This window comes from Rhododendron vialii, chromosome 11a, assembly GCF_030253575.1.
Source record: "Rhododendron vialii isolate Sample 1 chromosome 11a, ASM3025357v1".
NCBI lineage: Eukaryota > Viridiplantae > Streptophyta > Magnoliopsida > Ericales > Ericaceae > Rhododendron > Rhododendron vialii.
The window spans coordinates 4309007-4333013 of record NC_080567.1 but is presented as its reverse complement, the minus strand read 5'-3'; the positions used below and the strand labels follow the sequence as shown (position 1 = coordinate 4333013).

Here is a 24007-nt window from a genome sequence, read left to right as displayed (position 1 = left end):
GTCCACTATGCTCTCCTTTACCTCTTACTCCTAGTAAACCTCCACCTCCTCCTCAAACTCCATCTAATGATGGTCCTTCAACTAAACTCAGTGGGTGTTTTATGTTCACCCCTTCTTCTTGAACTAAAGTGGATTTTCCTCATTTGAAGTTCCATAATTCTCAAGAAAGGACGACTCACTGTCATAAAATTCCAGATTCTACTACCATTCTCCCTGATGGTAGCACCAAAACAGTGTCAAAAGCAATAAATTAGTAGTCAGCGAATTCTCTGGCTCAAAACAAAATTCTCCAGAAAATTGTTAACTCTCAGCAAAATTTGGAGAATGTTGTCCATAATAAGTTATCATCTTTAGAACTTCTTATCAGAGTTTTGCAGCAGAAGATTCAAAATGTTCATCAGGAACTTCTCCAGATGGCATATGTCAACCAGGCATTTTTCAGTAGCTTTTTACCAAAAGGATGCTGAAATGAAGCATCTAAAGAATCAGCTTCAATCACTTCAAACTCAACAGTATTCTCAACAAAAAAATCCATTTGACATGTTCGCATCTTCCTCTCAACAAAGTTTTTTTGGGTATCCTCAAATGTCTCAACCCTTACCCATAAACCCTACCTCAGAATTTGGTGAATCAAGCTCCAATATCTTTAGGAGTTTATCAACTTTCCTTCCTCCACCAAAAAAACCATCTCTACCAAAGCTTCGTTTCCCAAAGCCCCAGATAAAACCTATTCGACCTCCAACAGTTCCGTCTCCACCATCCACCTCTACCTCCACTCCTTCTAAACCATCTGATTCAAATCCAAAGTCACCTCAGTTAATGGTTCAGCTAACTTCTAGCCCTTCCAAAAATCCAATCTCCAATCTCCTACATACCTTAGCCACTATACCTGAAACCCCATCTCCTGAACCAACCATTGAGTTTAATTCGGATACTGAATCCACTGATTCTATGCCCATTCCTCATGTGTTTCATGATGAAACCAGAAAACCCATAACATTCTCCAGAGGAACATGTTGAAGATCCTATCATTGAAGAAGGCCCTGAGTTTGACACACCTCCTGAAATTCCAACCTTTGATTCCTTTTTACATTCCAATATCCATACCCAAGGTTTCTCTTTTGATAATATTTCCCCATCAAAATGGTTGGATAAACTTTATAAAATTCATGCTTGGTGCACTGCTGCTATGCTCTCCCCAAATGCTACACTAAATATCATCATTACTAAGTGTACAGCAAAATTCTTTGGCCGTCTTCGTCAATGGTACATGACTCTTGGTTAGTACCGACAACTACAGCTTAAAGAACTGCCAACCCTTGATCAATTCATCTCAGTCTTACATAATGAGTTTCTTGGAGATCATAACAACACAAAGGAGTTTGTTCGAGAGGAATATCTCAACATGAAGTGTTGTTCATTCAAAAGAAAAGATTTGGAAATTCATTATGACCGTATGTCTCCGAGATTTTATCTTCTCAACGGCATGGATGATATCAACCTCAACCAAGCTTTTCTCAATTCCCTTCCTGAACCATTGGGAAATGAGACGACAAGGTTACTTCAAACAAAAGGATTGACGTTGAATGCAACATCTCTTGGCAGTATTTACCAGCACTCTTTGATTGCCTTGAAAAAGCTGTGCAATCACCAGAAATTTCTCAGAACTCTTGAAGAACAAGGAAAACTTCTTGGCAAAGCATGTGACCGGCCAGACTTATCTATAAAGTGCAAAGACAAAAAGTGCACTTGTCGTCCTTCATATCGGAAATCCAAACACTTTCAAAAATGGAAGTTCCAATCTCCTGGCAAATTTTCAAAGTTTTCTAAATCTGGCAAGTTTTCACGCCAGAGTAAATGGAAATTTTTCAAAAGAAAAAAGTTCAGAGGGCAGCGAAAGTCTGATCGATGCTACATATGCAGAAAGAAGGGACACTATGCCAAACAATGTCCAAACAAAGTAGCAAGAGAAAAAATGATGAGCTCTTTGGCTCTCATTGACGATGATCTTGAAGATGCCGATGTCGAATCCCTATTTTCTATTGATGATGAAGCAACAGCTGAAGCAGTCCTAGAATTTACCTTTGATGACTCTTCATCGGAATCAAATGATTCTTCTGATGATTCTGACTCATTTCCCTATGAAATTCAAACATATGGGTTCTCAAACATCATGCTGGCTCAACCCTTAGCCAAGGTCAAAATCTTGCTTGGGAAATATGAGAAACCCATACCAGTTATCGCCTACTTTGGTACTAGTGCTACAGCCTCCATTCTAAACCAGCAATCCTCCTCAGATCCTTCTGGCAATCATGTTTTAAACCCTTTTACAGCAGCCAATGGAGAAACTTTTGTCGTCACTCTAATCAGTAAGCCAATTACCATCCAACTTTTCCCTGGATGCACCATAAAACATCAAGTCTATGGTTCTGACCTCCCAGGGAAAGATTAATTGTTAGGCTTTGATATTCTCCAAAATCTCAGCAAAGTCTCCTGGCTCAAAAAAGGCTTAAAATACAAAAACTACCTATTACCTTGTACTACTCAACCAAATCTCTTTTCCATAGAAAATTTCTCCTCCATCAAAGAAACCATACTCCAAACTTCCTGTGCTGAATCCCATTCCCAGTTCCTCACCAAATGCTCAAACCCACTATGGAAAAACCCAGAATTCTTCATTTCTCTTCCCTTTAAGAAAAATGAAGACATCAACCCCACCAAAGCTATCCATCATGGAATGAACCCAGAATACTACTAGCTTGCTCTTCAAGAGCTCCAGCAACTCCAGTCAGAAGGATTGATCGAGCCCACAATCTCTCAGTAGGCATGTGAAGCATTTTATGTAAACAAAAGGACAAAGCAAATAAGAGGAAAGCTTCGCTTGGTTATCAATTACCAGCCTCGTAATCATTTTCTGGAGGATAACAAATTCCTTCTCCCTCGGTGAAGTGTTCTTTTTGCAGCTTGCCAAAAGCTCAGATTTTCTCAAAATTTGACTTAAAAGCAGGTTTTTGGCAGTTGGGTATCCATCCAGATGATCGTCCCAAAACTGGTTTTTGCATACCAGATCACCACTTTCAGTGCTCAATCATGCCTTTTGGATTAAAAATAGCTCCATCTTTGTTTCAAAAGGCCATGATTCGAGTATTTGCCCCCATTCTATCCTCAGCACTCGTCTACATTGATGATATTTTGCTTTTTTCTCCAGATATTGAGTCTCATGCTATCTTACTACAAACTTTCCATTCCTTGGTTCAAACTCATGGTATCATGCTCTCAGAGAAAAAGATGCTTCTTGCCCAACCAGATATTGATTTTTTAGGGATGCATATCTCTAAAGGTCAATATACCCTCCAGCCTCATATAGCCTCTCAGCTTGATCATTTTTCGGATGAAAATCTCACAGTCAAATAAGTTCAACAATTCCTTGGAATTGTTAACTATATGGCTGATTTCATCCCCAACCTTACCCAATACCGTACTCCTCTCTCAGCTCTACTGAAGAAAAACCCTCCTCCTTGGTCAGCCCTTTGTACCAAAGCTGTCAAAGACCTCAAAGCCATAGCCAAAAACCCTTCCTCCATTAACCATATATCTTCATATGGGAAAAGAGTACTTCAGACAAATGCCTTTGATCTGTATTGAGGAGTAGTTCTTTTGGAAGAAAACACAGACCAAAAGCATAGAATCTGTGGATACAAGAGTGGTGCGTTCTCTCCTGCAGAGCTTCGTTACCACTCTATTTACAAAGAGATCCTAGCAATTAAAAGGAGTATTGAGAAGTTTGAATTTCATCTAGTCGGTCATCATTTTTTGATTGAGACTGATATGATGAGTTTCCCTAGCATGCTCAAATTCAAACAGAAGAACCTTCCAAAGGCACAATTGCTCAGATGGGCAAATTGGTTTTCCAATTGGAGCTTTGCTGTTCACATAAAAGGAAAAACAAATGTCGTCCCAGATTTTCTGTCAAGACTCAAAAAGGAAATCAACTAGTTTTCAAAATCAAAACCACATCCATTTGTTCCTAGTTGTTTTCCAATGATTTTCTGTTTCTACCTAGTTAATCTTTCTGTCCCCCTTCAGTGTCATATTTTGGAGTTAACCCTTCTTTCCAGGAGTGTCCAAATGTGTCAAAATCTTCAACATCTCTACATTTTTAAGTATGGTCTTGATGAAGGTCCCATAGGAGGTTTACCTTTTCATCATGTCTACCCCTTTCTCACCTAGTTTGAAATATATGACTGCAATGTCTTTTATTTCAAGAAGGAAGCCTACCTCCTTTTATGGTATTTAGTAGATGTTTATACCATAAGTGTCTGTTTTAATGAATCAGTAGTATTGGTCTATCTAGCACATGCATCATTCAATCAGATTCATCCTCCAGAAGATTTCTTTTTAAAATTTCTCTTGCTCTTCAGAATTATACCCTTCTGGCAACAGCAGATTAGAAGAATCCCTAATAGCGCAGGTGAAAATCTCCAATTTGCCTTTTGGACAAGTTGCAACAACAGTAGTCTTCCTAATCCAGATGGTTCTACCACTTGGCGAAAGGAATATCACACTATATTCCTCTCTGCATATCCAGAGTCTCAGAGAATCCAGATCAACAGTGGAAATTATCTTGTCATGACTCAAACACTATGTTCATTGAATGGATTGACGCCTGCAAAAGTTCCCTCATCTCTCCTCCATTATGAAACTGCAAATTGAAAATTCAATGATACATATCCAGAAGAATGGCGCCAGAATATTCGCTATCTTTTGGACCATTATTACTTGACCAACAAAACTGAAGGCTATTTTGGAGGGAATGATTAAGAAGATACAATCAATAATTCGGAGTAACAACCATGTGCTCATGCCATCTGTTTCTTTTGTGTGGTGTACGTTTATTTACTTTTGTGTGATGTAAGTGAGGTGAAAGAAAGTAAAATAAGGCTGCAAGATTCTTGCTACTTTATTTCTGCTCCCTTTCATTTCTGGAGTGGTGGTAAAAGTATTATTAGTATGTTGTTGTAAGTGTGTTGTGAAGTGATGTGTGTAGTTGGTAAAGTATGTGTGAAAAGAAGAAGTGATGTGTGTGGTAGGTAAAGTATGTGTGAAAAGAATAAAGCAGGAGTGTGATGTACGCCAGCTAAGAATAGTAATTCATCATGTTAGTATTCCCCTATTGTAAAAAAAAAAAAAAGGTCAGTGTATTCTCAATACTACAATACATCCCTTGTTGTGTTCTCTCTTGATCCTAACTCACTTCGGGTCTGTACCCACTTCGTGTCTGCTCAATTTGAAATGGGTGCGAACAGGGGCCCAATTTTGATGATAGCAACAATACTAACTGATGATATGCCATGGGAAATTCCGAAGGGTAATTTGTGCCCTTGTTATGGCCTTAAATGGATCTATGCTAGCTTGATACCTAATTTAGGTACATCCATTTAGGACCTCGAGGGCAGGACAAGCAAGGGGAAATTGTCCCATAACACAGTCATAGTTAGTGAGTGGGGGGAGGATCGATCTTTTGGAGAAGATTGTAGATTTCACGTACGAGAATGGATAAAAAGAAAAGGATGACGTGTTATATTTCTATTCTTCATTTGTTATCAACTGTATTGACTGTTAGCTGTAAAGTAAGGGGTTAGTAGGGAAAGGGTATTATCCACTGATTGTTGACTCATGGTGTTTAAAACGCTAGGCACCGAGGAGGAGTATCATCAACTGGAGGAGCAAGACACCACCGAAGGCCTCCCGGTTCAAGAAGGGGAGTTCATGGAGCTTTGGATGAACAATTAGGGGATGCTCTAAATATTTTTAGTAATGTAATTCCATTTCCAAAAGTGCTTGCACACCTGTCAAACTTTATTTATTCGATAATATGTAAGACCTATTATGGTCAACTTAAGTTTTCAAATTAAAGACTTCTATTGTTTAACTCTGTTATTTACTATATTTATTTTTAATTATATTAAATCATTTGAAAAGATTTAATTAACGTGTCCGAAAATAGGGGTGTTACAAGCTCAAAGCTACTTAATTTTGTATAAACTTTTTAGCCTACAATTTACAAAACACTTAATCTTTTAAACAATGTAAAATGTAGTTATCAAACCTACTAAATCACTCAATCCCTCCATCCCCTTTTTAAGTGTCCAGTTTTGTAATTCTAACTTATTAGAAAGACATATCATTACACTTTTCACATCAACTTTTACATCCACTTTTCCTATTTACCCTCTATGGAGACATCATTATTACACTTTTACTCATTAACTTTTTAAAATAAAATATACTTTTAGGAGCAAAATGAAAAATGTACCAACTTTTACCCACGAACTTTACAAAATGAACACTTATTAAAAGACAACCCAAAATAAAATATTAGACTCAAAAAGGGACGGATGGAATATTACTCAATTCATTCATTTTTAAGTGTTGAATTTGGTTATCAAACCCCACTAACTTGAGTGAAATGCAGTTGATGCCTCCTTTATACTCTTATGCACATGGACAAGTTTCGATTCCCGTAAGCTCCAATCCCTCTCTCCAAATTCCTTATGATAGAGTATTTTAGGTTTAACAAATCGGGAAAAAAAAAAAAAATAGGGCTAGGAAACGAATTGTACTTTTAACTACCATATTTCGTGTACTTTTGCCATAATTCGCAGCATATTGCGTTGATGAGACAATATTTGGTTATGGAATTGGCCTGTGTTAGTCTGTCCTACTGACAGGGCCATATTCAGTTACAACAGATAAAGAGATTTTCACATGACAATTTCTTTCATTACCAGAATTGAAGGGTCCTGCAATTACAATCTGAACCCGCATAACCTACATCAGCCCGTCATTGACAGTAAAAGCATTAAAAATAACTATAAAGCAAATCGATTCTAACAGTTACATCTGCATTTTAAAATTAAACACTAAAAAAAGAACAAAGAATTGTTACAAAGTTACAAAAAAAATGCCCCCACCTATCCATGTAGAGACCCTGACTTGGTACCGAAAATTTATAGAGTAATTAAACCTTAATGGTACATTTCTGATTCTTCTCTTTTCTTTCGCTTTGTTATTTCTGTTGCTTTTCTTCTTTCCTTTTGCAGAACTGGACTACTTCCCGTATATGAGTGATATTATATGGCCGAAACCCTCCTCGTTAACCTGTGGACTCTCAATATAACAGAACCCTGAGTAGCCCAGGCTGTGGTTCTGAGTAGTCAAGGCCCTCCTCCTCAAGCAAATAGCGCTGGACGGCAATTGGAAGTCTGGAGAGGGTACGAGAACCCCTAGTGTGGTGGCCAGTTCCGACGCATATATAAACCTGTAGGCGCTGCTCCTTTGACCTGGCAGTGCTCCTTAACAGTGTCAGCTCACGCTTCAGAACGTGAATGGCTTCACTCACATGCAGCCCATGCAAGTCTATTATCCTCTCCTGCTGCTCTCCAGCCCTTCCATTGCCTTGCATCTCTCCACTCACAGGGTTCCTGCAAACACAAAAGGAAAACATAGCATTTGGAAAAGGGGTTAAAGCTTCATAACACAGCATTTAACACAAACTGGCGTAACAGGAAGCAATAATATAGTTAGCAGAAAAAAGGGAGCAACAAAGCACCACCTTCGTCATTTATGTAACAGGATCTCTATATCTTAAAGCTCGGTTGTTTTCATGACCAGTGTTACCAGACATTAAGGCAAGTGGTCGTTCTAACAGATGCGGCTTGCCTGATATCGTCCTAGCTTACGGGCTCTTGAATCCACAAGAAAGATTAGTGGACCTTGTTCACAACAAATATAGAGAACTATGAAAAGTTCTATTGATTGGATGAAAATTCCCAAGAGGGTTACACTTGCATGCTTATTTATAGGTAGGGAAACCCTATTTTAGGTAGGAATCAAACTCAGTAATCTCTTATTAACCAAGAAATCAAAAGAAAAACAAAATTAAAAGATAATTAGGTCCATCCAAATCATCACTAAAAGGTAATAAATCGTGGCAACAAAGGTTGCATTAAGGAAAAGAAAATTCTAGAATATTGGAAGTTCCTATTTCTATAATAAAAAATATCCTAACCACGGTATTGGGTAGCTATTGAAGTGAGGGTGCCCTCGCGCTTGTATAATCCATATTATTTTGGTAACTAGGCAATGTGGGACTTTGCTTTACACCCTCCCTCACGTGCAGCGCACTCACTCGGCAGCACCTGCGGCGTGCAGGTCAAAGACATGTACCCTAACTATCTCTGGTACCTAGCTCTAATATCATGTTACACGGTCTTGGATAGAACTCAACCCCAAAAGCCTGCTATTGAAGTGAGGGTTCCCTCACGCTTATATAATACAAATTACTTTGGTACCAATGTGTTTGGGGACTTCGCTTCACAGCCACAATAAAAGCTCTCAATCCATAATTCTTCGTCTACTTTTGCTTGTCGAATCTTTCCATAAAATATTTCGCAATTTGCTACACCAATTGGACACTTAAATCATATTTTTACCATCTTTGAGGACAAAGAAGGCCATAGTCGGTAGGAGACCTAATTTTCTAGCCACTCGCAGGGATGGAAGTTAAAAGTCTCATCTTTCCACTACATCCCACTTCATTTCGCCAGTGTTCTAAAAGGCGGGATTAATCGGAAATCTGGGCTTACCGATGAGATTAATGGCTAATCGGTTGAATTAATCAGCTAGAAGTTTAACCTGAGTTAGTTGGAGATTAATCGCTGCTTAATTGGTCAGAGTCTAGGCGGCGATAGGCGATTAATTTGTTAATGGGTGATTAATAGGCTAATGGGCGATTAGGCGGGGTAAATCTGAATTTTTAGAAAACAAAGGGGGTTAACTATTATACTCATACCAGGTTAATAAGGGCTTTCAATCAGTGTAAGGGCTCTCATTCAATCATCGCCTCTTATCTATCTAGGTCTGGGAAGAAACCCAGTCATCACCAACGCCAGTACATCGATCGCCTCTCATCACCGACGCCAGTCATCGCCGACACTAGTCATCGCTGCCGCCTGTCATCACCGACGACTTTCATCACTGCCTCTGAGCCTCACGGCCCTCACTGCTGAATGCTGTAAGTTTTCTCTCGATCCCCCTCTCTCTCTCTCTCTCTCTCTCTCTCTCTCTCTCTCTCTCTCTCTCTTGATCCCTCTCTTTCTGTAATTTCTCTCTGTGCTGTAAATTTAATAATTTATGTTAACACTGTGTAGTAGACCAGTAGTGTAGTATTGTAACTACACAGTGTAAATCTATTGTTTGGTGTAGACGTGCAGTTAAGTATTGACTGTGTAACTACAAAGTATTGAGTCTATTGACTGTACTGTAAATCTGTAATTTGTACCTATTGTTTGGTGTAGTAAGTAATTCTGTAATTGTTTTTTAAATCTAGCGTTTTTAAATCTGTATTGTAACACAGTGTAACTACACCCTAATTGTATTTTAAATCTTCTCTCTGCTGTTGTCTCTTTTTTGTGTTACTGTGTAGGGCTAGTAACTGTCAATAGATCAAACTATTCCATCTTCAGAGGCCTCTAATTCTGTGCCGCTATTGAAAAGAAATTCAGATGATGTTGGATGAGATTATGGAGTTATTGTGGATCCTAACAATAAGGACCGCCTACAATGCCTTCTGTGTGGGCTTCAGTATACTGGAGGGGTTAGTAGGATGAAAAGACACATAGCTCAAATTAGGGAAGATGTTGCCTCATGCACTAAGGCAAGCAAGGAAGATATATTAAAGTGTAAGAAGGCAATTGATGATAATGCAGCTAAGAAGGAAAACAAGAAGAAAGCAGCCATGGATCTTATGGAGGAAGTGAATATAGTACATGAAGGTGATGAATCCGAAGAAGGTGATGAAATTGAAAATGTAGCAGTAGGATCAAAGAAGAAGCCCTATGTTCTTGGTCCCATGGATAGATATACACAGATCAATCTCAATTCTTCTGACACGAGTGGATTTAAGAAGACGAGACAACCAAACATAAATGATGCAGTTTGGAAGGAAAAGAGTCATAAAGTGAGTCAACACTTGGCTCGATGGGTGTACGAAGCCAGCATTCCATTACATGCCATAGACAATGATAGCTTCAAACGTTTTGTTGAAGCGGTTGGTCTATTTGGCCTGGGATACCAACCCCCAAGCCAATACCAACTAAGGGAACCATTGTTGAAGGAGGAGGTGGAGAGAACCAAAACATTACTGAAAAAGCAAGAAGAGTGGGCTTTGACGGGTTGCTCTATTATGACCGATGTTTGGACCGACTGAAAGAGGAGAAGCATTATGAACTTGTGCCTTAATTGTAAGAAAGGGACTTGTTTTCTTTCTTCAAAGGAAGATTCAAAGGCGTCACACACGGGGGTGTATATCTTTGACTATGTTGACAAGTTCATTGAAGATATTGGGGCACAAAATGTAGTTTAAGTAGTGACGGACAATGCATCCAACAATATGGCTGCGATGGATTTGCTAAAGATCAAGAGGCCTAACATATTTTGGACCTCATGCAGCACCCACACAATTAACCTCATGCTTGAAGGAATCGGTAAGCAATCCAAGTTTAAAGGAATTATTGATAAGGCCAAATCGTTCCCTATATTTGTTTATGCTCATCATAATACATTGGCGATGATGAGAAAATATACAAAGACGAGAGACATAGTGAGGCCGGGTGTTACTAGATTTGCGACAGCATTCTTGACTTTACAAAGCTTGATGGAAAAGAAACAAGAATTGCAAGCAATGTTTAGTAGCAATGCATGGGGCGACAGTAAATGGGCTAACAGCCCAAAGGGAAAAGAGGCATCTACTACCGTGATAAGTTAGACATTTTGGAATGGCGTAACCTTATGCTTGAAAGTGTTTGGTCCGTTGGTGATGGTTCTTCGACTTGTTGATGGGGATCGGAAGCCCTCAATGGGCTTTTGTATATGGAGAGCTCCAAAAAGCAAAAGAAGAGATCAAAGAGGCATGCAAGCAAGTTGAGAATAACTACCGGCCAATACTAGATGTCATTGATGGGAAAGCTAAAGGTCGGCTAGATAGTGCATTGCATTTGACGGCTTACTTTTTGAATCCTTTTTACTACTTCAACAATTCTACCATTCAAGATGATCCTATCATTATGGATGGGGTTCTTACTTGTGTTGAAGCTTTCTTTCCCGATGATGTCAATGTTCAAGATGAAGTCATCAATAGAGAGTTGTTGAAGTACAAGAACAAAGAAGGTGGATTCGGAAGACAATTAGCCAAAATGGGATGTGCGACGAACAATGACTCTTATGATCTGGGTAAATAAGTAGTTACTTTCCTTAGTATTTTTTTTTTTTTTTTGCTAACTTACTTTAGTACAGAAGTACTAATGGAATTGTGCTTTCTTTCATGACTAGTTGGATGGTGGTCTAACTATGGCAATCATACACCCCATTTGAAAAGAATGGCCACTCGAATTCTCTCTTTGACTTCAAGTTCATCGGGGTGTGAGAGAAATTAGAGCACTTTTGAGGGAGTAAGTACATACACTCTCTCTTTCTTTGTATATATATGCATCAGAAATTATATTAACTTAGGATTTTTCTTTTTGTACAGATACATACAAAGAAAAGAAATAGACTAGATGCGACAAGGTTGAACAATCTAGTGTATGTCCAATTCAATGCCAAACTCATCAACAATAAAAGAAAGGGGAAGGATGTATTACGTACTAAAGAAGCAACAAATGCACAAGGATGGCTTGTTGAAGGCGGCGATGAAGAAGTTGACCCGGTTTCGGCACTTACATGGGAGGTAATTGGGGAAGCTACGGGAGCGGATGAAGTCCTTCAACCTAGAAGGACTACAAGATATATTGGAATACGAGAGCTACACGAGGAAGATTTTGTGTCGGAGGATGATACCGAAAAGGAGGTAGATGAGGATTTTGAGTGTCAGTCCGAAGGAGACGGAGTTATGGATGGCTATGGAGAAGAAGAGGAGGAGTAATTGACTAATAAATAATAATTCCATACTTGGTTTCATTTGGTTTGAACTTTGAACGTTAAACTTTGTAATTGAATAGTAATTTCGTACGTGATTTCATTATGTTTGAACTATGAACATTGAACTTCTCATTATGGATTGACTAGTTATTCGGTAGTACCTAGTTTCTATGTCTCTATATTTGAAATGTAGAGAACTCTTAACATTCAGAAGTGTTAACATTAAGTATCCGATAGCCAAAGAGTACTAGGAAATTTTTTGGGAGAGAAGATATATCACATCAACTAGGAAATTTGTGATTATTAATGGTAGGGAGGTTGCAGAATATTTTTTAAAAAAAAACAAAACCGACTAATTGCTAAAAGGCAATTAATGGCCGATTAATAGGTCTCAAAGCTCAAAGGTGGTCGGCCGCCCGCCTAGCGCCAAGCGCTTTTTAGAACATTGCATTTCGCATACATTCCCAAATCATGACATCTTATGTCCAAATATTGTACAATATCTAACAAGTTAAATACTCCAGTTACACGTATCCAACTTCATGTATCTCCTTATCCTAAGTCTAAGGGCTAAGCGAGATCTGACTCATGGACAGACACTCATACCCGAATACAGGAAACAGTTCACAATACGGTTACAATTCCTTGTCATGCCGATATCAAAATAGACCTATAACTGCAAACATTACATCAAATTATTTTTGGTGCTACGTTATTATTATTATGATTATGTACAATACCTGACAATATACAGGTTAGTTGGAGATTAGAATAAACAAATGCTAGAACAAAAAGGTAATGCTGAACAAACCACTTGTACTGCCATTTGAAGACAGACTAATGCTCTCACAGAAAGGCAAGGGACAACAAACCTCTGACGATAGATAGATTCTTGAGCTTTGCCGTGAGCTGCCTTCATGTGCATATTATGCAGCTGCCCTTTCACACTGAGTTCCTTTGCTAAAGCCTTGTTACCAATCAAATAAGCCTGCCGTGCCTGAATATAGTAGACAGACACATAGAGAAAGAGAGAAAAGTTGTTAAGATAACATCAGGTAAAATACAAAGCAGATTTAATTGCAAAAGATACATTACAATTACAGCTGATAACGGAAATGATTCAATGGCTTGATCAGTTGGGTAGTTCGCCCAAGCATTCAGCACTATACTTCATGACATTTACAGAAAAATGGCAGAATAATATGAACAATAGCAAGATATCAGCGTATCCCCTAGTCAGACGGTCAGTAACATACCCATGTTTGTCATAAATCAGGGAGTAGGGCATCGCACTCAGAAGTTCCTGTTTCCTTCCGATCACACTTTGATATCATCTTTCTCGTTATCATTTCTTGGTTATTTTTCCATGAGGGGTAGGGGCCATTAACATAGCATCCCCATTGATAGTCATAAATCAAGCACATGGTCCTCTACTCAATTTAACAACTCTAAAATTTGAAGCTTTGACAAAAAGAGATATCTTCAGAAAGATATAGGAGATATTATTAAAGGATCATGATCATTCTTCAACCAAAGGAATGCTTCACAAGACTATCTTATACAATTCATGAAATCAAACATATGTTCCGGTGAAAATACAAATATTAGCATGCATATAAAATGATGAATCCATCTCACATGAATCCAACGTATGATCACAGCACCAATCTAAAGTATGCAACAGTCGGTAGCAATCACTAATACAAATCATTCCTGGAACTTGTAACAACAAGTACACAGATTATACTTCCATAAAGCAAATTTCAAAAACTGCCTTTTGCAAAAAATTAAAAAATTAAAAAAAATATTCATAAGATTGGCTATATATAATCACATTAATCACAATTCCTAACCTAGGGAGTAGGGCATCACATTGTTCTAAAAACTACAAATGAAATTTAAATGTGAAGCTAAAACATAAACTGTCAATCCTTGCTAAGTGTTTAGCCCAACTTTGCATCAGAAAATGTAATCTCCAATTCCAAGCAAAAGAACCTCCTCTTCGCCAAAAAATAACAATATGGGCTAATTCCACACTTAACAGCTCAACTATTGCCGTTTTCTTTGTTTTGGCCTTTAACTTTTAAGTTCATCCATTCATATCCTTGACCTCTTTGATTACTACTCACGTGGCCTAATTGAAAACATCTGTCCAGGTACAGCAAAAGCCAGGTTTCATGGACAGAAGGGACACTGCACAATTTGAACAACTTAAACCCTATAGCCAACACCTATGTAGGCTATATTCCTAATTACCCTATTGTGCACAGCAAATGCCCTGCAACCAAACACACCCATCCCCTCCCATAAGGCTAAGAACTAAGGCCAGTTTAATGCTTACCACAAACATATCGCAGAACTACCACTTTCTCCATCACCGCCCCCAACACCAACAAACCCCCATCATCCTCGCACACCACCACCAGTTAAACCTTGCCTGCTACCCACCCACTCTCTCATTTGATGTGTTTCCTTCCCCATTTGTGCATTGATATGTTCCCTGACGTGCACATGCACACGCCCACACCCACACTCACACACACAACGTGATTGTGTCTGTAACAGGCCATAAACGGATATTAAAGATCCAACATCCTACCTCTATGTCGTCGGAAAACATGGTAATAGCTTCCTCTATGGTGGTAGTGGCCATCAGCCTGGCACATCATCTCTCCCCCCACAACACATGATCATATGCATGTGCACTACATTTGTCTCTGCTCAATTAGAAGGAAAAATAGAACTTGGTCACCCCATCTTTCCCAATTATCCGACCTCGCTCCAGCGGTGTGAGCATATGCCCTTACATGTTACCTTCCTGACTGCATGAGAAGGTATTTTACCTTCTTTCAGCATGGGCTTATTCCACAATGGACAAGACATATTGCTACAAGAGAGTATCACAAAGGCAACTTTTCACATGACCTCAGAACGTGATGAGTAGATAATTTCCGTCTTATTGCATATCTGAATGCGACCTTTCTCCTTCATAGGCATCTCATTTGCTGCAGTCAATATCATCCGTCAGACCCTTGTAACATTTCCTTGTTCAATGGCAACTCCTACTCACAGGTGAACATTCCTTGCATTTTCAACTTTTTTTTCACATGAGGGAAGACGTGCTTAGAACATAGTGATCTCAGCAAGGAAGAGCTGATTAAGAAGAAGGTAATTAAGTGTACAGGTTTTAGGCAATAGGTATTAGGCAGTCGAAACTGTGAATGTCCGATGGTCCCTTTTGCCAACAACGTAAGCTTTTGCCGTATTTTGCTTTGGACAGATGTCTCAAATTGAACCACGTAAGTTGAAATCAGAAGCTTCACTGATGAAATAGATTAAATTGAAAGTTCACAAGTGCCATGACAACAATTGCCGTAGCTTAGAATATTAAATTTATAAATAGCCTAATAACAACAATGTTTAATCAGTAGTAAAATCCCAAGCAACAAAATCACTTAAGACTTTAAAACTTTCTCAGTGTCACAATCAATAACAAAAATTCCACATCACACTTCAGAACGAATTTAAAGTTGTTCAATCCCCTTTAAAGGGCTAACAGGAAAATGAGGAAAGAAAAAAAAAAAAAAGAGAAGCAAAACCAAGACCTTTCATGCCTTCTGTGCCATATTAACAAATAATACCTTATGTTGCAAAATGGTTGTTTCAACCATAATGGTAACAAACAGACCAAAAAAGTAATCCCATCCCTGTATCAAATGCTTCTTCCTTTCATAGCAGACAAAATAGTTGGATTTGTCAAAACAACAAAACTCATCAGCGATGAGGGCAATGTTGTGGACAATACTTTAAATGGCAAATATAATATAAGACATCCACATCATGTTGCATGTAAATCACATATCTTTCTATCACTCTATGTTCTAGGGCAGCACTGTTCAAGAATTTTTTATCTAAATCAGAAGAGATGCCAGAGTAGATAACATAATTTATTGGTTATTGCAAAAGGAAAAAACAGTGCATGTGCAGTCGCTTTTTGTTGGTGAGGGGTGGGGAATCTCAACTCCCAATATTGATGACTGATCAATCTAGACTTTGTAGGACATACCTGTTCAAAGTATGCATTTCGTATGCGCGCATGGTCACGGGCTTCCTCTCGCATTTCCGAGTACATATTTGCTGCAATCTCAACAATTTTAAAAGTACAAATACATGCAGAAGGTTTTTGTTCCAAAATCTAAGTTTTACAGAGAAAGTAAATTTGTCGGCATAGAATCATTACCCACTGCTTCTCCAGTTTCGAGCCACACAGGAGCTTCCCGGTATGAACTCCGACTTTGTAGCTTGTCGCCATAGATGCCCCTAACCTGCCCACCATTGAAAGAGCTAGCCAACACATGTGCACTTCTACTTGAGCCAACACTAGCATCAGCAGAACCATTTCGAACGTACTTCCACATATTTGATTCCTGAGATGACATTTTCCTGACAGCTGAGGCAAAATCTATAGCACCTCTGGTAGGTATGGAATAGTTAGATTTGGACAAAAGCATATTGTCCTTGTTGGCAGATCGGTAAGGACTACCACTTTGTTGGATATCATCTCCAGAATGTTTTATCACACCAATTTGACTCTCTTGCACAGAAAGTGCAGGGAAATCCAGTTCAGTAAGATTTGGAGCAGATAAGGCCTTCGAGTTCAGATTTTGACTAAAACCACCATCAACTTGCAGCTACAATCACAAACAATATTCTATTGAAAGACCTTAAGAAGGATACAAAAGTCCCAAATATTGATATTACTAATTTAGGTCCGGAAACAAACCTAAAACTAGTACACGAATATGACACAAGCCTAACTTTACAAGTCTAAAAGCTATGGATCACCAAGCCAAAGTGAATCATGCCTACTGATACAATATCAATTTCAAAATAAGAAAATATTAAGAAAAACTCATATGAGAAAGGAGATGTTTCATAGAGTCACAAAACTCCCTAGTGCCACACCACAACATCGCAATGAGCTCATATTTACAGATACAGATCTCATCATTATATGGGTTTGCCCACTACAATACTGCTCGGCCGACCTCCCTAAGAAATTGGAAGCTAATACAAGATCTAAATTCTAAAGTTGCACTGAAGTGTAGTGGGCAGAACAATAAGGTCCCGGTCCGAATAAAAAGGCGCCAGCCCACTTGAGTAAGGCTTGTGGGCCGAGAGGCCGTCGTTGAGGTGGACTGACATAACATGCAGGGCACGGCTAAGACAGGCGAGTCCAGCCCGTGGAATTGCTTACATGCAGCTGTGGGCTGGACAGGGAAGGACCAGACCCGTCTCGTTGAGTGCCACGTGCATTGCCAGGTTGCACGGTTTAGTCACGTAGCATATGCCGAATTGCGCATTTGCCCACCATAGTGCATGTCTTTTGGAAAACAGTAAAGAATGACATCATGGACACGTGCCCTGCAGACTTGCTTGGGGGCCAAGTACACTCACTTTTTTTAAGTACTTCACAAAATCTTAGAAAGGTATGCTTTACTCTCTGAAGCTACTGTTGAGTACTTCTCCATGAGAGAGAGAGAGAGAGAGAGAGAGAGTAAATTAGGCGTTTTGAGTACCCCCGGCGCAAACTCTGACCGGTAGGGACTCAAAAGTTGTTTATTTTATTTTTACAGATAGGTGGGGAAGACAGAGCAAGGGATCATTCAGCCTTCAGACAGAGATGGAAGAACAGATCAACCCACAAAAAGTTTTTGGTAAATTTATGCAGATTCTAATATGTGAAAAATAGTATTTCTCCATCATCTGTGCGTATACAGATAAATGGAAACTTTCAACTATACACATGACTGCATGCATCGAACATCTGGAAGAAAAAGAAGAATTTGTATTTCCAAACAATAAGGAGCATATTAGACTTCTACTTAGTTGTAACACAGAAAAAATTATGTATCTCATCATTAACTTCAAAAATCTTATCCGAAGCATTGTTAGCAAAAAGAATATAAGCTTTCCTGCAATATTTAATATTAGCAGAAAGACCGTAATCCAAAGCACTTTGAGCAAAAAGATTATCTGTTTTCCTATCATATTTAATAGGAAATTGATTTTGGCACTCCAGTTTTAGCCACTCGCACTCTACTTTGTGTATTGAACATGTGAGATTACAAAATAAAAAGTGGAGTGCCAAAATCACATCCCTATTTAATATTAAAAGACTGTCATCAAAAGCACTGTAAGCACAAAAGAATATCCTGCAATGTTTAATACTAGCAAAATACCGTTAATTCAAACCTTGCTACAAGAATCATATTCTCTTTACTCAATATCACTTGCATAGAGTCATAATGCTCTTGATTAAGTGCCGAAATATTGGTATTTTGGCCCTCAAAACTACACTTGTTAGTCATTTATATTTGTTATTTGATATTTATTTTGCTTTTATTTTGTTTATAGGTTGCTCGAGCCCATTGCCCAAAATATTGGATAAAAAGAAGATTTAATGGAAGTTTGGGGTCAAAGTGTAAAGAGCTTCAAAGTTGAATTGCTAATCTATTAAAGCACGAAGTTCAAGGGCCTATATGTAATCAATACTTGAAACCCTATAGAATGGAAATTGACTGACTTCGGCAGAGAGCTTCGGAACGAGGTTAAGAAATTGGACGGCCGATGGAGGCAGCGGCTTCGAGTGGGAAAACATCAACTGAGATGCTCATCCTCGTGGCTGGCTAAATCCTCTTCTAGGGTGTAGATGAAACTCGAACCCTAGTAACATTATTTATGTTTTGATTTAGTGTTCTAATTATTCGAATCATGGTTGTATGACTTGATGATTTATTTATGATATTAATTCTTTCTATCAAATCTAGTGTATGAATTCCTATATTTTATGCACGTTCATACAATGGTTTTAATTGTTTTATGATAACCGGTTGGATGGATTATACTACGTAAGACCCATCGTGCCATGAGACGATCCGTGCTTGATTAGAGACGGTTCGTACTACTAAGACAATTCGTGCCAGGCGGAGATAGTCCATGCTCCCGATTGGTGCTTCATAAATTATCTTTGGGACGTATCACTAGGGCTTGCTATCCTACGGTATCCGGGTTGATTCGAATAGTTTAACACCGGTCGAAACATAAGTAGGTTACGAGGGGAAGAGTGGATTCGAAACCCTAGAGCTTTTTCTCATTAACTCTTTTCTACGTTTTTAACCGTTTCAATTACTGTTTAATAATTTTAGGAAACCAACAATCAATCAATCTTTTTCTCGAATTAACTTAGGAATTAATTGGAATTACTGTAACTTAGCCTTATAATCCCCGTGGAGCGATACTCGGAATACTTACCACGATTCGTTTGAGTAGTAGTAATTGTTCCATTTTATTAATTATTTTTTATACGGAAACGACACGGTCAGCTCTCTTCACACAAAAACGCGAACACCTACAACAAGCTCTGCGCTTTTAAATAGAATATGCAATTGACAAAAGTTATTTCCCGAACCTCATAAATCTGCAGTTAACTTCAGTACAACAAGACATGCTAAAAGATTCAAAGTGCTAAACAAAAAATGGAAATCAAACAAAATCTTGAAAAGCCACGAATTTCCATATGCTGTCAATTTTTCACTAAGAATCACTCATCTTGGGCCAAGTTAAAGAATTGATCATACCTCAAGCTGAGTAAGCATTTCAATTGTCAGGTTCAAGTCACCTCCATTGGCAAGGTACACCTCAGCAAGGCTCTCAGCAGCAAAGCCAGGAAACTGTGCAGCCAAAAACGGAAGAGGATTTAACTCTGTATTACCTGCTATTGCTTGCTCATTCAGGAAACCCTGTCTAGGATTCCTATCATACGGAAGCCCCTCTCTAATAGTGGAAAGAAGCTGATCATTGTTCGTCATTGGCTTGTCCCAAGGTTTAGTTCCTGAATAAATGAAGTTGGATGAGGATACATCTTCACCATAGAATGGAACAGAATATCTTATCTTCTCAGCAAAACTTTTCCCATTTGTTCCGTGGTGTGACAACTCCTTCAACATAAAACTACTGCCTGTAGTAGAGAACCTCGAGGCATCACTGCCATCATGAAGGGAAAGCATTGAAAAGGGGATGCTATTAATTCCCTGAGACTCATCACCCCCCATAACCTTAAAGTCAGGAGTAATGTCATCAGGTAGCTGCCGGCGCCAGTACTGGTGAGCTTCTTCATCAGAATTACTAGAGATTGTCGATTCTGAACGATCTAACACTGCTTTCCCAAATTTCCCAGTCCCAGAGACAACCAAGCTCGTTGACCCATCTGCAGTACTTGTGCTTCCAGAGGATGACCTGAGAGCGAAAGGAATAAACTCTACTGCATTTGGATTCAAAGTCGCCACCTTTCCCATGTTATTTAGCTTCTCATCATTGATAGGGGCCCCTATGTTGGGCAAGCTCATTCTCTTCTCTGTTGTTCTTTTTTTATCTTGTTTTCGGATAGTGAAAGGAAAAATACGGGTTTACAGGCATATAAGTCTTATGACTGAGGAATATACAAAGTTGCAGTACCCATTACCCAAATCCTGAAATAGAAATTTATTAAGAGGAAAAATCAGTAATCATAGGAAAATATCCTACTTGATGGTGCACAATTCAATTCTGGCCACAGCTGAACTAAAAGAACATGCCAAGTGCTTGCAACTACTTAACTATATCACAAAACCAAAAAAGAAAGTTGGTGATAGCCAACTAAAAATATGCACTAATTGCAGTTAATTAAAATGCGCTATGAACTGACTAGAGTAAGTATACACTGCAATTTAATTTCTTAATTTAAGAGGCAGGTCTATAGAGCTTGTCATAACTTACTTTTACTATTATATAAACACCAAGGAGTAACAAATAGACAGAATACACAGACTCTGAGATTATAAGCTTCCTCGTATTATCTAAAAACGAAAGAAGCCATATTAAATACCCAGTGACGCAGTAGCTACCCATGATTGAAGAAATAAGGGTGCCCACAAAATAATTGAAAAAAGACGCATGAACGTTGTTACTCTAAACTGAGATTATTAACTCAACACTCGCCAATAATGAATTATGGAAAGAAACCGAACATGTCACCAGCAAAATGGAGCACATCAAACAGAAACCCTAAGCAGAAATCCCAAAAAATCGAAATAAAAGCAGAAGCTACGCATAATATCGAGAGATCCTGACAAATCTAAAGCAGGCTCAATATGAGAATAAGCACAAAAAGAAAAAGAAAATTAAAGACGGGAATAGTGATCTGACAAGGAATTAGATAAAGATCTGGCGGTAAAATAAAAGGTGATTTTGTTCTATACCTTTGCAAAGCTCAATGATTGAAGAAACCAAATCGAATGGATCCATGGGCCAAGATAAGGAAGAGATATAGAGAGACAGACAGACAGAGAGAGAGAGAGAGAGAGAGAGAGAGACAGACAGACGAACGGAGAGGACGTAGAGTATATATAAACAGTAAACACGCACAGAAGAGAGAGTAAAATATACTCACTATTTCTTCAGTCTCAGCTTTGGCCTGCTGATATCTACCAATCGAGGCGCTCTCTCTATCTCTCTTCTTTATTTTAATCGTTAAGTTTTTTACTAGTATTTTATTTATTGAGTACTGCTATATACACGGACCAAAACATACCGAAACCGTACCGACGGCCGCGCGCGGCCGTCTCCGGCCACCGGACGGCCGATCCGAGCCATCCAAAAATTTTAAAAAAAAAAACCGAGGGGCCCCACCGCGGGAATCAACGTCATCCGATATATACATGAAAAATAGGGTGTTTAGATCAAGCACCCTACACACATCGGATGACGTTGATTCCCGCGGTGGGGCCCCTCGGTTTTTTTTTTTTAAATTTTTGGACGGCTCGGATCGGCCGTCCGGTGGCCGGAGACGGCCGCGCGCGGCCGTCGGTACGGTTTCGGTACAAAAATGATCGGTACACATAGGATTTTCGTTATTTATTTGGGAAAATTGCAAAACAGTGTACAAAGGGGCAAATAAAGCCCAAGTCATGGACTAGTTTTTAGAAAATTCATCATAATATGGGAAGGAGAAAAATATTTCCCAATACATGGAAATGGCCTCCTGAAATGACTATTATGCCCCTCAATGAAACAAACCCTCATCTCTCTCCACCATTCCACCACAGCCTACACGGCTCCCTCCACCACCACAACCACCCGATCCCCCCGCCGTTCAACCACCATAAAGCCGCCACCACCACAGCCTCCTCTACCAGATCCGACCACCATACCCACATCCCCCTACCGCCCCACCACCACCGCAGCCCCCTTGCCGAAATTCGTCCACTTGTACAGAACCCCGGCAAAGCGGGCCTCGGATCCCACCGGCCGTCTGATTCAAGTCTGTATTCCCCTCTTGGAATACCCTAATCTCTTCCCCACATTTCGCCCAAACCCACTTCTGCATAACCAACACCACCCACAAACCCCAAAAACCCTTCTCATTTCCCCCTCTCGCGCTCTCTACTCCGTCAATTTCGCCCAAGAAAATCCCACCACCAGAAAAGCTTGGTTTTCCGGCAAGCAGTTCGAGAAGAAAGAAGAAAGACTCGTACGAGTGGATCTTAGTCTCGGGGTCTTGCAATGGCCTCGTTCTGATTACTAATCAAGACAATTCCAATTTCTTGTTCAACCCATTCACTAAAGACAGAGAGAGAGAGAGCGCGCGAAAAGAACAAGGAAGGTGTGGAGGAGAGGGGTATGAACCTAAGTTGCCCTGTGCATGAACTTAAGTTGTGTAAGGACCCGTAACTTCAAAAAATATTTAAAGGATTATTTAATGTTGAAAATTGAAGGAAAATATGGAATTTGTTAAGTTTATTTGATTTTGGGGTTAATATGAAAGGATTGTTAGTAGAGGGAGTGCAAGTGTGATTAGTATGTGTCCCAGTATAAATATGTATGTGTGGGGATATGGGGGATTAAAATCCCCATCTCACTCTCTCTCATCCCTCCCGATCTCTCTCTCGGCTCCACTCTCTCTCCACCCCTCTCCCTCTTGCTCCCACACGAAACCCACCTCCATTTTTACCTTCTCTTCACATTTTTGAGCTTGAATTTCATGGGTCAAGCTCGGGGAAGGAGGAACCGGTTGATTTCGAAGTTTCCAGAGTCTAGGGCTTGGGAAGCCTTGTGGTTTTGCTCTCCAAACTCGAGGTAGGGACTTCTTGCTCTAGTTATATGTTTATGAGTTGATTTTGCACCTAAATCGTGCCTTGAATCATTGGTAGTATTGTTATGTTCTTCTTTGAAAATCTGTGGAAAAATCTGCCCAAACTGAGCTGGTATCGATACCTTTGGGTTACAAACCCAGAAAATCATATGGTATCGTTACCTAATCCTTGGTATCGATACCCTTGCGTCTGGAAAGCTTCTTGGTCAAATGGTATCGATACTATTTTGCTAGGTATCGATACATTTGGCTTAGTGAGTTTTTCAGCTTTGTTCTAAACTTCATCCTTTTGACCCTCGATTACTTCTAACACCTCTAAAATACCTTTAAACCATCTCTAAACTTGGTTATTCGTCCTTTGATGATTCGTTGATCGTTTTCACTATTTAAACAATCGTTAAATGTCATCTTAGTTTCATTGTAAATGAAAAATGTACCATAAAGTTGGTTAGGAGTACCGTAGGCTATATGGGGTGCCGTAGTGAGTATTATGGGTAGACGTGAGCATGTCTAGCAGAATCTCTTATCCTCTTGATTCGTTGAACTATTAGTTCCCAATGGCGTTCGTTATCTAAGGTTTAAGTATCGATACAAGCGGGTCGTACGTCATATAGTTATTATGTGTTGGTAGGTTACTTAGAGTATGGTGACATACGTGGGGAATGGTATGTGTTTATTCATTAGCCGATGTTATGATATAGTTGATTGCTTAGAATTCTTGAAGTGAAATCGATGTTGTGAAAGAACTGTTCGGGATGATTAAATTGTGATTGTTTGATCGACACGTACGGATGTAACGAGATTTGACACTACGGGTATCACCATTCGGTAGAATGG

General features: G+C 39.2%; 1 protein-coding gene across 1 annotated transcript; it reads right to left on the bottom strand.

Moving 5' to 3' along the window:
• Positions 1-6847: 6847 nt before the first annotated feature.
• Positions 6848-21526, bottom strand: LOC131308166 (polyadenylate-binding protein-interacting protein 7). The gene is made up of 6 exons (XM_058334995.1): positions 21279-21526; positions 19620-20510; positions 16220-16670; positions 16046-16116; positions 12852-12976; positions 6848-7484 (listed from the first exon to the last, which is right to left on the bottom strand). Exons 2-6 carry the CDS (start codon positions 20385-20387, stop codon positions 7172-7174), a joined length of 1728 nt encoding a protein of 575 aa, XP_058190978.1. The 5' UTR covers positions 20388-20510; positions 21279-21526; the 3' UTR covers positions 6848-7171.
• Positions 21527-24007: the final 2481 nt, after the last annotated feature.